Genomic DNA, 17,043 nt, shown 5'->3' on the forward strand with positions numbered 1-17,043 from the left:
GTATTACACACAGTATTTGGACTATCGCTGCAGAGTAAAGTTGCTATTAAAAACATAATCATGAAAAACTTGACTATAAGTATGTACTGACTCCCTTTTGCATTACTCGGTATGTGTTGATTTATTCTGAACAGAGAATTATACAAAGGCAACGTCATCACATTCATTTTGTTTATTTCTTCTCCCTAAAAGATTTTTGCTTTAATTTCAACTGAGTTGTAGAGGTTATATGTCACATCAAAGCTGAAAAAAGTTGGTTTACGTCACAAAAACTTGGCTTTTTAACTGGTGTGAAGACTTTTGCTGTCCATTGTAGTGGAAAATTCTTTCAGATCCTTTTTTTCCGTTCCCCATATCAACCATCTTAGAATGAAAAAATACATATTGGTTTACACACCTCTTTGTAGTTCATGTCAGCTTCAGATGCCACCTGCAGGTTTAGCTGTCAAAAACTCTGCAGGTCCCTTTACCTCTGTTGCTGTTCCCCCCTCAGATCCCTTATTTTTTTGCACTTCAGTGATTGTTGAGTAAGTCATTGCTCAGCTGGTGGTTTTGTTTTTTCCCCCCGTTCATCTCTGTCCCAGGGATATGGCTTCCAGCCAAGCTATGACGGTGACGAACTCTCCCACACCGTGAAGAATCTCCGCAGGAGCACCAAGTACAAGTTTCGGGTAAGCGAGCTCTGCGAGGTGTTAAGTCAGAACGGGTTATCTGGTTTAATTTAGGAAGCGGAGTGTATGTGTGTGTGTGAATTGGGCGAGCTTTCAGAAGGGAGGGAGGGAGGGCCTGGGTGGTGGCGGTGGTGCTGCAGAGCCCCACGTTTGCCATATGACTCATCCGTTTACAGGATTCTGCCAGCAGAGCAGCGGGCAGCTGAAAGCATCAACAGGCTTGATCCAGTGTTGATCGCATGCAGGGCCCCAGTGAGAAGCTAGTTGAGCAAAGCGTTTGACCAATATGTGGCCCTTTGGCTGGCAGTAATCTTGCCAAGTTGAGAGGAACTGTTTCTTTTTTTTTCCAATCTTTGTAAATTTTCTACCATTTTCTGCAACCTGTCTTGCACCATCATCCTTTATATTTTCCCATTACATTCTGTTCGGTTGTTTGCCATCCTTCCCTAATAATGGTTATTTTCCTGCTGCAAATGCCGACAACAGCTGCACTTTTTTTCCATTATTTGCCTCTAGGACATGAAATAAAATGAAGGTGTGGACCATAAAACAAATTGTAAGGTTTATGCAGTAAGCCAGAGGAAACGGTGCAACTCGTTTGGGAAGAATGATGCTGATGGAAAAGTGTTTTATCGGCGAAACACACTATCACATGTCTGAATGATAGAATCCCTCTGTTTCTCATTGCAATTACCAAAATACACAGTGTAGGGCGAAGCTGTTTGTCTTGCTTCAGTCTGTGAAAGATCTCCGTTCAGCAAGATGAAGATTTCTGTTATTTCTGCAGTTTGAAGCTGCATTTGCTCATTCTGTGGTTGCAGTGTTTGGTTTTAGGGTTTCTGTAGATTTAAGTTGTAGTGTACAAATTTTCTCTTAATGCTGTAATTGCAGATATCATAAATGTGCATTGCTGTATCTGATGACTTGCAGGTGGCTCAATAAGAAATGATTTAAATTTGTTCTAAGAGTGAAACTCTTATATTATACATGCTTATTATACAAAGTAAATTTTGATGATTAGCATTTATAGCCAATAGAGACCAAAAAGCATATTTTTTTACTACATTATTAAACAAGACCAGTAAAGTTTCACATTTAATACAAAATACTAGATAATGGCCATTTTATAGCTTTTAGTATCATGGGAAAACTGCAGATGTTTCATTTACCATACGGACAGTTTTTAACATCCTCCTCAAACGGGATAAAACATAAAACTGCATTATTAAAGAAGCTGGATGTTCACAGAGCTGTATCCAAGCATATTAATAGAAAGTTTAATGGAAGGAAAAATGTGAAAAAGGGTGCAAAAGTAACATGAATAACTGCAGCCTTAAGAAGGTTTTTGAACCAAAGTATATTGAAAGGCTGGCAGATATTGGCAAGTCAGTGTCTCTGGAGCTCTGCAACTGCAGCTTCCGTTGTGCTTAGCTTCTCTGGAGATATCAGAGGTGTCCTACATGAGCTAAGGAAAAAAAATGATTGGATTATTATTCATGAATCCAAAGTATTTTCAGACGGAAAGTCAATTAAGCTCCAGGATTTTGAATAAAGAGCTAAGAGGCACACATACCCAGTCATTTGAGGTCCAGTGGGAAGTTTCCCTATTCAGGAAGTCATGTAATCTAATCACGTATCCAAATTAGTGCGGAAGTAGCTCAAATAAGAATATTTTTGGGGGGCGGGGAGCTTGGAGGGGTGAAAAGATTGGAACTGGTCTGTTCATACTGCCACAAAAAAGTCAAATATGGAACACATACAGACACAAAAAAAGTGGATTTGGGTCACATTTGAATGCAGTGTAAACGTAGCATATGTGGTTTGGTCTAAAGCAGGACCGACATGCAGGATGTCGGTCCTCGAGGCCGGCATCCTGCATGTTTTAGTTCTCTCCCTAGTGGTAGTAACAACCTCCTCAGCAAGTCCATGTTCTCCTTAGGCCTCTGATGAGCCATTATTTGATCCAGGTGTGCTAAACCAGGGAGAGAACTAAAACATTCAGGATGCCGGCCCTCGAGGACCGACTTTGGACACCCCTGGTCTAAAGGAAGACTGGACACCAAACCCAAAATTGTAGACAAGTTAAATCAACCTGGACTTCTTACTCTGCAGCAATTTACACAAAATAACCCCACTCTAATTGTTGAGTGGATATTCTGTACATTACACAAACTTTTAGTTGATCCAACATTTGTTATTAAAAAAAAAAAAAACACTCTATTGATTGTCCTTTATTCTGAGAAACTGAATTTCCGGCTAAATGATTGAAATATTAGACTTTATGCAATGAATTTGTATACTACACAATCTTCACTTTTTGGACTGAATTTCTGAAATGAACATCTTGAAGATGTAGTTTGAGATGCCCTTCTGCTCTTGCTTAGGTAACCTGTTGCCAGTATTATGTCAAACTGTCTTCTCACTGCCTCTATTTGTGAACTTTAACAAGGTGGCAGCGTACAACTCGGAAGGGAAGAGTAACCCCAGTCAGGTTGTGGAATTTATCACAAAGCCAGACAGACCCAGCTGTCCCTGCAGGCCTGCCATCCGAGGAAGAGTCCAACCCGACAGCTTCAAAATGGCCTGGGGTGAGATTTCCTCCAAGTTTCTCTTCCAAAATCCTCCCATGCGTTCTTCTAGCCGACAACCTGGCAGGTCCGGTTTACAGATTCCCTTTTGTCCTGGAGCGCTGCCCAACAATAGATGAGACAGATGACATCCAAGCTAGTCTGTACAGTGGATGACATCAGTTCTTTTTTTCTGTTCAGACATCAGCAAGAATCCTTCATGCACGTCACTGGACGAACTCATCTTCCAGGGCTGTGCTCAATCTGTGTGACTAAATGTTTTTTGTTTTTTTTTTCCTCCAAATTGAAAAACACCTCTGTGGCTCTGAAAATGTCTCAGTTCTTTGTGTTCCAGAAAATTGTTTGAGTTTAGAAGCCATACTGTGTTTGCTTAAAAAAGTTGTTCTTTCTTATATATTTTTTTCTTTCTTTTGTGGAGCAAAATGTAAAGCTGTCAAAGCTGCAAAAAATTGGCTCAGGCTGTTTTGACACAGGGTTGTTCTTGTTTCAGTCTACAGAGGAATATATGTAGTGCTTGATCATAACTGACTCAAATGGGCAAAAATGTCCATTTTCAGAAGCTGCTGGAGATGTAACTGCAACAAATGGCACAATTTTTTCACTCCTTTGAAAACAGTTTTTCTCTTTCTATAATTATGCTCTACTTTGTGTTGGTCTATCACAACAAATCATCTTAAAAACGCATTGACGTTTGTGACAAAAGTGCACACCCTTACCAGTTTGTGAACATAAACTTGGATTAATCAGAAATAAGAGCTTGTATCTGATAATCCTGATGTTTTGTCTCTTTATTCAGAGCCCCCTAAAGACAACGGAGGAGCCGAGGTGACGAAGTATGTCGTGGAGCTGTCTGAGGGCTTAAGTGGTTGGTTACATTTCTCAGCTCAAAACTACATTTTGCAGAAATTTAAGTTAATCAGTTTGGAATGAACTAAAATGGGTCTGATTTTAGGTTTGTTATGGGGACTGGTGTATTCGGGACCCGCCCTGGAACACGTGTGTGACGGTCTGAAGCCCGGCTGCTGCTACCAGGCGCGGCTTTACTGCATCAGCGAGGGGGGGCAGAGCCCGGTGAGTCACTGCACAAAGCTCCACGTGCTTGTTTGCGCACAAAACATTTCAAGAGGTTCAATCACTTCAAATTTAATTGGACTGCAGAGAAAAGATGGGGAAAAAAAACACCTGTTTCTTTTGTTTTTTTGAAAGAACACTAAGAGTGTTTTTAATGAGACTGTCATACAGGCTTAATTATCAAATTGCTTATTCTCCAGACATGTAAATTTTCCTCTTGTTTGTTTTTAGTATTGATACATTTCTTGGCTGATAGGGAAACTAATTATTAGCTCTGGCAGCCAGTGCGTCTGATTCCTTTAATTGGAAATTGTCATAAAGTCAAACTCGTTTGGTCGGAGATTAGGCCATGCTTTCTTGTGTTTAAGTACGACACGTCCTGCTAATCATCTAACCCTCCCTGGATGTGTCAGAGGAGGTTTTTTTCTCATCAGCTCAGTTCGTCCTATCTTCATTAATTTTCTCTATCAACCATTTTGTCCGTGCGTGCAGTTCCTTGGTAGGTAGGTGAGATGTTTTCTGGTGGAACGGCAGTCGCACGTTTCGCTTCGTCACTAAAAAGCTAGGTCTCTGTTTTTGTTTGTCTGATAATCTAGCCACCCATTCAAAACTATGCCTAAACAATGCACTCAGATTTGTCTCCTCTCTACTCTGCTGGAGCCTGATAAGCTTCGGGAAATGACAATTGTTTCCAGTGTCTTTTGTCGGGGAGAGTGAGAGGATGGTGTGAGATTGTCAGCTTTGTTATTTCCCTGCTTCCTAATTGGTGTGTTTTATTCTCTTGCAAGCTGTCAGAAACCCTGCAGGTCCAGACTCCCGCGGTGCCCCCAGGGCCATGCCTTCCCCCTCGGCTGGTGGGCAAGCCCAAAGCCAGGGAGGTGCAACTGCGCTGGGGTGAGTCATTCCTCTCAAACTTAGCTGTGTGTGGGATGACTTTCTAGCGTCGGTTGATGCAAATGTTCGCCTGCTGGCCTGCTTTAAAGTCTTTTACTTTGCCGTTCTTGCATGGTAACATTTGCTTATCATCTCCATTTTATGAACCTTCACCAAAACCACTCAGGTCCCCCTCAAGTAGACGGAGGAAGCCCAGTGTCCTACTACAGCGTTGAAATCAGCGGACCGCAGTCTGAGGAGAGCAGGGAGGTTTATCAAGGCTCGGAGCTGGATTGTTCTGTGGGAGGGTTGCTTCCCGGCAAGACCTACAGCTTCCGGCTGAAAGCGGCAAACAAGGCCGGGGTGAGAAAGACACACCAATAACAGAAAGATTACCTGTTCTTTACAGGAAATACCGGCTAAAATGTTCTTGTTGCTCTTTCACAAAACAGTTTGGGCCTCTCTCTGAGCGCTGCGAGGTCACAACTGGTCCTGGAGCCCCGGAGCAGTGCAAGGCGCCTGCGACCACATGCAAATCACCCAGTTGTGTCATCGTGAGCTGGGAGGTGAGTGTTGCCCTTGCTGAAAGTAATCCTACCCATCACAGTATTCATTAGTTTTGGGGGGGTTTTCAGGGTTTTATGTGAGAGGGTCAAGATTGTTAAGCTGAAAGCACCCTGTGCCACAAATGTTTTTACTTTTTGTGACATTATTAACTTTTTGTCCCTTTTTTGTTTTATCTCAATTCAGATTTTTATACAAAACTGACCAGTAAATCACTGGTGCACGATTGCATTATATAAGATAAGGTTTTGGGTTGTTTGAGCTGCAAGATTTGCTTTTGAATAAATCTTGAACAAATTTTGAACAAATCAGTAATTGTGGTACTAGTTATTCCAAAATTGAGATGAATGAATTTTGTTTATAATGGGGAATCTATTTTTCGCATCTAAAATTTTTCTGAAAGGTAAAAAAAAAAAAAAATCCCTAATAAGTAAGAAAATGTCCGTCTGCTTCAATAAACTATGCTTGCAGTCCAAGTTTGAGGTCGGGGGCATGCCCAAAATTCTTCGTGATTTGGAGGAAAAACCCTATTTAAATGTTTTTTTTTTTTTTGCAAATAAAAATTTAAGAACTTAACTTACATTGGCTATTCAGCTTTATTTGCTCAATTTCAGTGTAACTAATTGCCTTCAGAAGTTACTAGATTTTATTTCTCAATTGAGTCCATCTGTATGTAATTCAATCTCAGTAAAATGCTGCTGTTGTGTGAAGTTAACCTTCCAGCAAGAGAGCAAACCTAAACGTACGGATCAAAGCATGTTGGTGTGTTGGGACGGTTAATTTTACATAAAAGGGGGAATCTGTGGAATAGATGTTGACGGATGTTCTTGACCCAATCTGAGAAATGGAGAAAGGGGAGAAGCTTCTAGATGTTGAAAGTCAGTAGAGATGGGTTGTCACAATAATAAAATTTCAAACTCGAGACTGAGAAAAATACTCAATGCCATATAGATTTCCACCAACATGTTTTTTAGAGAAACCAGGTCCTTTCAAGTTGAGGCTGCGCTGAATGTGCATTTGTGTAGCAACTTGGGCGAGTGCAAAGGTGTTGGCATCAATGTTGATGCAAATGACGAGATGTCTAAATAATCGATATCTCGTCTGGCATTTCACATCCCTAGTAGAGAACCACCCGAAAAGAGTCGCAACTGAAATGGCAGCAAAAGGCGGTTTACGAATCTCGACTTTGTGTTGGTCGGTCACATAAAATGATTCCAATTTGCTATACTTATACTTAGAAACGTCATATCCATCATTCGGAGAACACAATAGACAAATTCCACTCGGCTGCAGTGTGTAATCAGCGCTCATTGTCACTGTCGTTTGACTTCCAGTCCCCTCCGTGCAACGGCGCTCCGGTGACGGAGTTCCGTCTTGAGTGGGGAGCAGCAGAAGGCAGCATGCAGGTGTGTTACAGCGGGCCGGGACTCAGTCATGAAATGAAGGGGCTGCTGCCAGCAACTAACTACTTCTGCCGCGTGCAGGTGAGCTTTGACTGACTCTTCAGGTTTTTATTTCTATATATGCTTAAATATTGTCTCGGTTTTTGTTCTTTTTTTACTGAATGTAAAATATTGTTTGAAAGAACATAATCATGCCCTTGTAGCTCATAGTGCATAAAAGAACCAATCTATTTTATGACTAGCGTTGTTAAGACTTGGGTAGGAGGAGAAAAAAAAAACTTTCAAACAATAAAATCAAACTTTATACCAGACTTGAACCACCTCTGAACAAGCATTTCAGTTTTGAGTGGGCTGGTATGCATTATTTATTTTTTCTTAAGTGGAAATATATTGCGTGCATTTTAGTGTTTTGTCCGAACTTGTTGCCACTTGGGCCAAAATGAAGTCCAAACAACTGTCAGGCCAAAACAATAAAAGGAAAAAGGAAAATACTGTTGTTTTTTTGTGTTGTTGTTTTTGTTTTTTTATGTGCTCGGTAATAAACCAAGTTGCAGTACTTCAATTAAACAAGTACTCCAATTGTGTGGTGGAAAGGGATATGCAAATTATTGTAGATCCAAGACATAAAAAAGTTTTTCCCTCATTACAATAAAGGGACCCACTTTGTGAATTTTGAAAGTCAAATAATAGAACATGGCTTTTTCAGTTCTGAGTAATAAAAACTGGAGTTAGGTCACTTTTATTGAAAATAATTTTGACAGATTTGATTAATTAAGATCTGGATCCACCAAAAGCTGCTGCAAAGAGATAGTCCTCAAAATACAATAACAATAATTTTGTGTAATAATAATGTGATAACTTTGCCCTGATTAAAGATAAAAACTCTCCATCTGCATCAACCACCTGTGTAAGGGGGAACAAATTTGCAAAGTGCAGCCGTGGGCTGCATAAATGCAGTCCGGGGGCAACAAATGGCCCCCGGGATGCTTTAACAGGTGGCTGCTTTGTTTTGAATATTTTCTAAGTCATAAGACTGTAACTGACAAAATAGTTTTCCTTTTCTTAAGATTCCTTTTTGTATTCCTAATTCCAGACATCAGTACATTTCTCATTTAAAAGCCTCTCTAAGCTGTATTTTATTTGTTCTAGTCTCTTCCAGCTTTGCTGCTGTTGTTAACTATTAAATATGCTTGTTGTTCTGTTTACATTACAGCTCCACCTAGTGGTCAAACCTGCGCTTCACTTATGTTTCCCTGAGAGATTACAAAAACTGTCTGCTCTTGTTTTGCAGGCTGTAAACGTAGCCGGTGTGGGGCCCTTCAGCGAGGCCGTGCTATGCCAGACCCCCTGCTCTGTACCAGCAGCTGTCAGTAACATCTACATACTGAAGGAGTCTGAGCTGCAGAGGTTTGAGTCTTCAGCAGATGAGGACGAAGAAGAGGAAGAGGATGAAGCGGAATCCCGCCCGCAGGTGGTCTATTCCCCATCCACCTGCCTGGGGGTTTCCTGGGACCCTCCGTGCGATCACGGCTCCGAGATCACGTCCTACCTGATCGACCTTGGAGAGAGGCAGCCTGTCGTTGTCGGACCAGTAACCAAATATGTCATCCAGCATCTGCAGCCCGACACCAGCTACAGGTTGGCGCTGCGGTGGAAAAGTTTCAGATTTCAGGATCAGCTGATTCTCACGAGAGCAGAAACACACCATGCAAAACAAGCATGTTAGTGCAGCATGAAGGGCTTTGTACCCAGATAAAAAAACGGGACGAATCGTAATGCAGTTGTTGACTATAAAATCTCATGTGTCTGCAAATAGTGTACAGAATACACACAATATACCTTTGTATGTGGGGTTAGTTTAATACTTCGCCACCACGCTGCTTAAAAATAAAAATAAAGAACAAAGTGGAAGGAAAGCATAAAAGGGATCCAACAGCTTAAGAGGAAATTGGTTATGAAAGAAGAACGATAACCAGTTTGGTGGAATCTTTGATATTTAAAACAAAAAAACGAATCAATAATTATTGATATCATCTGATATGAAATGTGTACATGGTCCTAGGGAAATGTCCATCACACATCTGCTGTTTTTTAACCCCTCCAACTACTGTTGCAGGATTCAGCACCGTCTCAATCTCTATTCATACCGAACTCTCACGAAGCTGGAGTTTTTATTGAAAAGCAGATAAACCATTTTAAAGCTGTGAAATATCCAAGTGTAAAACTTTGCAGACAAACACAAAGGCTCTGAGCCAGACAAAGCTCGCCCTCAGCTGCCTTTTGATGTTCTCCTCTGCTTTTTCTCCCTCAGGATCAGGATCCAAGCCCAGAATAATCTGGGAACTGGGCCCTTCAGTCACACCTTTAAGCTCAAGACGAAGCCTCTGCCGCCACAGCCTCCCCGGCTGGAGTGCACCGCCTTCAGCCACCAGACCCTCAGGCTCAAGTGGGGCGACGGCCCACCCAAATCCGTCACCTCAGACGCCCCCCAGTATCACCTGCAGATGGGGGACAAGAGCGGCAGGTTGGTAGATCAGAGGCTGGATAGGGAGGCAATTTAAACCAAAGAATGAGCTGCAGTGCCTTGCAAAAAATATTCATCTGTTCATGACTAAGCCTGTCACAATAAATCAATTAGTCGCATGATAAATTATAACAAGCTTGGTAATTTCTATTTGCATGATTGTTTGTTTCTCATGTCTCTCTCTCTCTTCAGTCTGATTCATTGGTCTCAACTAGCTGCTTTTTTGCAGGACAGTTTAAGCCTTTAATATCCATTTTATTTGTTGTTTACTTATTTTTCATATTTAAAGTGTCTTCCAGTTCCTGCCTTTAATGTTTGTTAGAAATTAAAGTTTATTGATCTTTGAGAGGGTGTACTTGCATTATTATGCCATTACCATTATATTACTTAACGTAGTCTCAAACAAACGATATTGTCATTTATCGCCGTAACTTCTGGGACAATTTATCGTCCAACAATTTTATTGTGTCATGCCTATTTGTTAGTCAGTGTTTGATATTCAGTGTTTCTCCATGAATGGAGGAAAATCCACTTCATGATCTCAGCCAAAAATTAGAAACTATTTATTGACACTCTCCAGCTCAAGCTCCAGTCTGAGAGTGAGCCGTTTTATTAGTTGCAAGATTTTTTTTTATTTATGGGTCTCAAAGTAAAGAGATTGAACACAAATGCACTTTTCAGATTATTTGTTATTCTCTTTTAGTTCAAATGCATGTGCTGCTCTTTGCTCTATTACATAAAATCAGAACGAAACACCATGAAGTCTGGTTTGAATGTGGTGAGATGTGAAAGAGACGTGGCTCTTTTAGCAGAGTTCTCTTCTGAATCCGTCTTTAGTGATGTATATTTTGCCATAGTGCAGCGCCTGCTTCTCTTCCCCTCCTTATTTGTGCTTTCCTCATTAAATCCTTTCCTTTCTTCATGCTCCTGTCATTGCAGATTTATCTCCTTGTATAAAGGACCATGCCACACACACAAAGTCCAGAGGCTTAATGAGTCTACCTCTTACACGTTCCGCATCCAGGCCTTTAACGAGGCGGGCGAAGGGCCCTTCTCCAGTGTTTACACATTCACCACCCCACGCTCTCCTCCGCCTCCTGTGAAAGGTACCGTTCAACTTCTTTCTCTTCTTTTCTTCTCATTCAGTTCCACAGACGCGTCCTGCTGACGGCTAATGTGCTCAGCTTTTAACCCCATTTGACCAAAGCTGGGCTTTTTACTCGAAGAAGGCCCGTCAGCCACAGACGTGTCGGCTGTCATCTGGAAAGCAGTTGTTCGGCTTTGTGGTCTGTTCACTGTCGGACTCTGCAAAGCCTCTTTTGATCCCACAGCGAAGTCAATAATGAGGGTGTAGGTTCTATTGTCAGTGCAGAAGCCCTTTTTGTATCTGGAAGTCATGTGTCTGATAGCCTGTGTTACTCAACACTGTTTGTGAAGTCCACTTTCAGAGTAAAGAGGGTTTAGTGTTGGATTTTTGCTAACATGTTCACTTATAGTTGGATGTTTTGAGATCAAAAAGGCACTTTAACGGTTTAGTTTAGAGGCTTACAATTCCACCTTCCTGTTGAGGAGTAAGCTACAGCTGTGGAACTCTAAGTCAGAAGAAGCTGGATGTGTTTCTTAGTCTTTATTTATAATTACATGGTTTAGAACAACCTGACTAACATAATTAAATGCCAGATCTGCTCCGATCAGAGTTGTATATCTGATTTTCAGCTTAAAACAAGCTCATATGTCTTGCTCATACGTTTTTTGCAAGTTTTATTTCAACTGTGCTAGCATATTTGTGCTAGAATCTAGATACAATGCTAAGATTTTGTGTTTTTGCAGTGTAAGTTTTTTACTGTGGTCTGATGTCAGAGTTTTGGGGAAGCCCAAAGGAGTGTTATTTATTCTGGATTATTCCACTGCGTCTTTCTGTTTTCCCACATTCAGTCCCTAAAGTGGAGCGTCTCGACGAAAACTCCTGCGAAGTCACCTGGGAGGCCCTGCCGCTCATGAAGGGGGACCCGGTCATCTACAGCCTGCAGAGCATGATGGGAAATTCAGAGTTCAAGCAGGTACCGGTAACTTCCTCTCCTCATCCTTCTCCCATTACCTTCAGCGGCCCCATCGTTCTCCAGAGAGACGGCTTGGTGCAGATCAGGATGCAGATGGGTTCTGGGCCGTGTTGTTGTCTCTGCAGTGCTGCCCACTCTGTATTGTCACTGCCGGATTTAAATTGCCCATTATGCAAAGGTCATTGATCCATGAGGCATCCCAGGTGTCTCGCCCCTGCAAAGAACATTCATCCCTCATGACGGCCTGCAGCCATGTTAACGTGGAATGATGGCCGCTGCAGGGCTATGCTAATGTGGCATCACATGCTGGCAATTGAATCAGAAAGCTGAATGATGCGACTTCTGAATTATGTCTTCATTGTTTTATTCTTACCGTCGCTCTCATTGGGGTTAAACATCTGTTTTTAAGAAGAGACATTATTCTTGAAGCAGTTTCAACTGGCAGGATGCTGTGTAAACCAGCTATGGAGTAATTAAGCTAAAACTAGATAAAAAATATATTCATTTTGCAATTAATATTAAAAAAAATCTATTTTTTTTCCTACCCATAACTTCCGAGCCATATGTATTTCTAATATTGTACAAAATAAGCTTAAAAAATTTGAAAATTCATTGTTTGATTAATTGTCACAATCAATTGTTAAAATAACTGTTGCAGCCCTATCTATAGTCGAGTAGTTGTTTTTTTTAACCATAAAATCCTGAGTTCAATCAACCATTTTCATTTTATTGGTGGTTTTCTGTGTGAAGAAAATTTGAGAAACGTGTCGCTCTTGGAAGCGTTCAGATCCGTCTCAGAAAACTGGTTGGCAAACATCTGAAAGCAGATGGCTTCTCTTACAACATGATATCACCAAAAATATGAATCAGAATCCGTTCTGGTGTTTAAATGGTCAGTCACAGCTAAAAATAAAAATCCAGCTGGTAGGAAGCAGTTGGATGAGTAATTATCTCACAATCACTTTTAAAAGCATTCATTGAAAATGTTCCCCTCTTTGGGTTTTGTTCTGGGCTTTGACTCGGGCGCTCTGACAAATGAACACGTCGTGATGTAAATCAGTTGTAACGCTGGCTGTATGTAGCTCCTCCAGGGTTACCATGGCGACGTTTGTCTGCTTCTCTTAATCGATACTGTTTGACTGACTTGTCAGTTTTGGTCAGGAGTAGCCTTTAAAAGTAAGTAGGAGTGAAACGTCCAGTGACCTTTTCCAAATAATGATAAAAAATTGGAGCCCATAATTTTATCTATTAAATAAGGTGGATGGAAGAAGGGCTTTTAGTTGCTTTGAATAAACTAAAAGACTTTCTAGACCCAATTAACTGGGAAAAAAATACCCAAAAGTAAGGAAACTGTCCAACCAAAACAAACTGCCACGTTGTTTCATTAAAATATTACATATCTAATTTATGGATCAAAGAAATTCACATCAAAAATTATTTTTGCACTTTAAGTTGGCCTCCGACTACTTTCAACTTTGGGATTCTCTACAACAACTCTGTGAAGAAAATTGTACAATGAGTTACAACAACATTTAATTTCCCTGTGGGATTAATCATTTCTTTCATTTTCTTTACCCCTTCCAAAGACTTTTAAAGGTTCTGCTACATCCTTCCACGTCCAGAACCTGCAGCCCAGCAGCGACTACCGTTTCCGCGTGTGCGCCATCCGGCAGTGCCAGGACGCCACGGAGCTGAGCGGCCCCTACAGCCCCACCGTGACCCTCTCTCAGCAGCGGAGCGACGCGGCGGCAGGCGGCGGCACGGCGGGGCCCGGCTCCCGGACCGGCACGGAGTCCATCAGAACCAGACAGAGCCTCACGGACGAGCAGTGCGCCTTCCTCCTCCTCATGGTTTTTGCCGTAATCGCCATCCTCATCGCTTTTGTCATCCAGTACTTCGTCATTAAGTGAGGAGTCAGCGCCGCCTGGCTGCAGGATTATAGCTTTATTCTCCCCCTCATCCCCTCCATCTCTCTGTTGTTTTGTGTTCTCTGTTTTGTACTTTAACTGTTTTCCGGTTTGGACGGCTTAATCACGTTATCTGAACTGGGGTGCAGCAGCAGCAGGATGTGTGTGTTTATAAATGGAGGATGTAACATCTCATTTGGCACCTGTGATTCCTTCCGGACTCTCCTGACTCTGTCACCCCGCCCCAAAGTCATGCATTCAGCTCAGATTTCTAATCTATAGCGATCAGCCGCCTGTGCAGAAGGAACTCTGAAAGCATATTGGTTCGTTTTGGGGGTTTATTAAATGTATAGAAACTGTCCATATTTATATTTCCATTTCTGTGTCCAGTATGAAGCTGTTTTTTCATAGATGTGTTCCAAAAAAAAAAGAAAAAAAAAGTTTGTAGGTTCTGTCTTTAGCCGACGTGCTTTTTGACTGTGGGACCTGAAGGGCCAGTGTTTGCACAGTGAGGTGTGTGTGCGTGTGTGTGTCTCCAGGTGTGTGTACTCTTATGTAGTTCGTGCCACAGCTCAGACGGCTGGGAGGGCTTCTCGCCCAGATGAAGGAACCTAACTCCACACCCCACTCTACTCCGTGCGGGAGTCACAGAAAATCTCCCTTTCACATTATAGAGCGTTCATTTAGCACTTTTCAATCTTTCTCAAGTTCGGAATGTTCAAGGATGCAACAACAACTGGAGAAACGTTCGTATATTTTTGTACAGCGAGGACACGAGGCTCGGCGGGTTTGTGGAGGAGAAAAAAACCCTGAATCAAAGCGTAAAGTTAAACAGAAACCAAACTAACAGTGAATTCTAATTATTTTTACTATCATATAGTTATACTGTAGCTTGTTTTTACAATCATGCAGCTGCTTTTCTCTTAAATATTGTTGTTCAGCACAAAAAATGTACGCTTTCTCATATGTTTTACTTTTGTTTTCTCCTTGGTAATTGATTTTTTGCACCTTAGTGGAAGAAAATCTTGACTGTCTGCATTTGTTTTTGGTCTTGTGATGCATTTTATAGAGCACACTTTGAGATTGTGCAAGCCCTACTTGTGTTTTGGGTGTTTTTAAAAGTCGTAGTATCGCATAACGTGTCACTGAAACAGCTCATCTATAAGCGGGAATAAAAAGAAGAAGAAAAAAATCTGTACACCAGTTGTTTCAGAGGCCTTAATTGGAGAGAGAGGGGGGAAAAAACAGTATCTTTTTTTTCTTCTCTTAAGTTTTGATCTCTTTTTTTAGTGTTAAGAAATGCTAAAATGTGTTTTATTTCCTTTTATTTTGCAGCATTCATTAGGAGTTAACATGTAATCCTGAGAAAAATGAAAAGTAGTTCTTTATATTTAGATTTTTCTTTTGTTCCTTTTTTCGGTTCATACATGTGTGAAGTATATTTTTTTATAATATTGAAGTAATATATGTTAATACTCTCCACAGAAGATTAAAACAATCCTGAGTAGTCATGAATCATGGAATGCAAGTGATGGATACATAAATGTGTTACAATGCAAATCTAAAATTTGCCTTTTCTCTGTACGTTGAGTATTTGTAACAGATTGCTGACACTGGGTCGTCTTCAGTGCTGATCTGGCTGTGAGGTCTAGTGTTGTTTAGCAGATCTCCGCTGCTGCCGCTGTAAAAGAAATAAAAATAATAATAGAAACGAAACGCAGGTACCTTGCAAAACATCCTGAGTAATTACATGATTTGGTCTTTCAGACATTCTAACGTCTCTTCTTTGTCACTGAAATGATTCAAATTCCTATTTTTGATAGCGATTGCAAAGTGTGCCATTTTAACACCTCTTCACCGTTGGGCTTGCTGCCTTTTGGCTGGAGAGATTTAAAAAAGGAAACAAAAACAAAAAAAAACACAAAAAATGAGTAAAATATGCACAAAAATAAAAGACCATTTTTATGTAATTTTAATGTTTGCAGTTACCTCATACACCGTACATTCCAAAAAGATTTGTTATACTATACATACTACCAGACATATCACTTTACAATGTTCGTTATGGGAAAAATGTATAATCATAGATATGTATCTAAAGTGTATCTGTATAGCCATGATATCTACAAAAGGATCCATGCACAATAAAAGATTTATAATTCTTCATCATGGTTGAAGTTTGAGCGCGTCTCTTTGGCTTCCTTTTGCTTCTAAACAGAAACACCTAAAACATCTTCAGAGTTCAGTCAGTTTTACGTCAGCATTGAGACTTTATTAGTCCACGTAGCTTTGTTGTCTCATTTTCAAAGACTTATAGGGCGGTATTATGCGTTTTCCATGCACGATCAATTAAATGTCACCGTCATGTCCAAGTATAGCTCATATGTTGGACAGTTTCACCACATGTGAACATGAATAAGAAGTCTAGATCCGTTTTATGGCATATAATTGTTTGAACGTAAATAATGACAAATAATGTTGGTGCACCTCCCTTTGATATTAGATGTCTCAAATCAAGAAACTACACCTGAAAGCATTTTTCGAACAATCCTGGACCACTGAGCGAAAAGTTGTCGGCTCCTCAGGAATCTTCAGAGTTCATCCTGAAGACACTGAAAAAGATGCGGCAGCGCCTTCTCTCAGCCCGAACACGCCGTGATGGATGAGGGTGAAACTGGGCCCGCTTCTTGTTCCCCCCCCTGCATTGTTCTCGGCGTTGGCTCTTGGTGAGAGATGGATTGGAAACTCCTGAAAGAAAACACGCCAGTTTTCTCCTGTTGTGTTGCTTTGACAGAAGCAAACGGCAACAGAGCGGGCGAGAGGAGAGGGCTCCTGCTGACCCTCTGAGGTTTGAGTAGTTCATCCTGAGGTGGGTTACTTCAGTTCACGCAATAAACTCTGAAGTCGGTGTCTCTTGCGGCAAAGGTTTGTTTATTTGGAAAAGCTCTGACTCAACAGAAGACGGCAGACACGCAGTCTTCGGTGACTGATGCAGCTGCTGCAGACATAAAAATGATAGAAACCTGTTGATCAGAAACTAAAAATACATCCCTGCTTGACGCATAAGCCTGAGCAGCCAGTTACTTTCCAGAATCCTCTCCTAAAATAATACAATTTTAAAAAAAGATTTAAAACATGCATTTCAAAACTGAAACCTGGCGTTGAATTGGACACTTGTTTGTTAAATACTCTAAAATGTATTATTAAACAAACATAAAAATAATCTTTATATATAAATTGTACATATTCATCCCTAACTGCTTTTTAAAATATATACATTGTATTTTCTATTTCTAACTTAAAGCAGGAAAATTATTAATATAGTTGTTTTAAGTTTGCATTTCAGTTTTTTTTCCTGAATCTTGTATTGACCTTTATTATT

At 40.8% G+C, this 17,043-nt stretch overlaps 1 protein-coding gene across 4 annotated transcripts in view; it reads left to right on the forward strand.

The window, feature by feature from the left end:
• The window catches only part of fndc3a (fibronectin type III domain containing 3A), a 56,665-nt gene extending 40,832 nt beyond the window's left edge, over positions 1–15,833 (forward strand). For all 4 annotated transcript variants that reach the window (XM_008426371.2, XM_017308326.1, XM_008426372.2 and 1 more), the window contains 13 exons: positions 585–671; positions 3,121–3,259; positions 4,056–4,124; positions 4,212–4,330; positions 5,119–5,224; positions 5,391–5,566; positions 5,656–5,769; positions 7,102–7,251; positions 8,462–8,808; positions 9,482–9,694; positions 10,634–10,800; positions 11,630–11,754; positions 13,341–15,833. In XM_008426371.2, the coding sequence (XP_008424593.1) occupies positions 585–671; positions 3,121–3,259; positions 4,056–4,124; positions 4,212–4,330; positions 5,119–5,224; positions 5,391–5,566; positions 5,656–5,769; positions 7,102–7,251; positions 8,462–8,808; positions 9,482–9,694; positions 10,634–10,800; positions 11,630–11,754; positions 13,341–13,664 (2,136 nt within the window). In that variant the 3' untranslated portion in view covers positions 13,665–15,833. The remainder of the gene's footprint in view (positions 1–584; positions 672–3,120; positions 3,260–4,055; positions 4,125–4,211; positions 4,331–5,118; positions 5,225–5,390; positions 5,567–5,655; positions 5,770–7,101; positions 7,252–8,461; positions 8,809–9,481; positions 9,695–10,633; positions 10,801–11,629; positions 11,755–13,340) is intronic.
• The last annotated feature ends 1,210 nt before the right edge of the window (positions 15,834–17,043 follow it).

The sequence above is a fragment of the Poecilia reticulata genome, linkage group LG13 (genome assembly GCF_000633615.1).
Source record: "Poecilia reticulata strain Guanapo linkage group LG13, Guppy_female_1.0+MT, whole genome shotgun sequence".
Taxonomy (NCBI): Eukaryota; Metazoa; Chordata; class Actinopteri; order Cyprinodontiformes; family Poeciliidae; genus Poecilia; species Poecilia reticulata.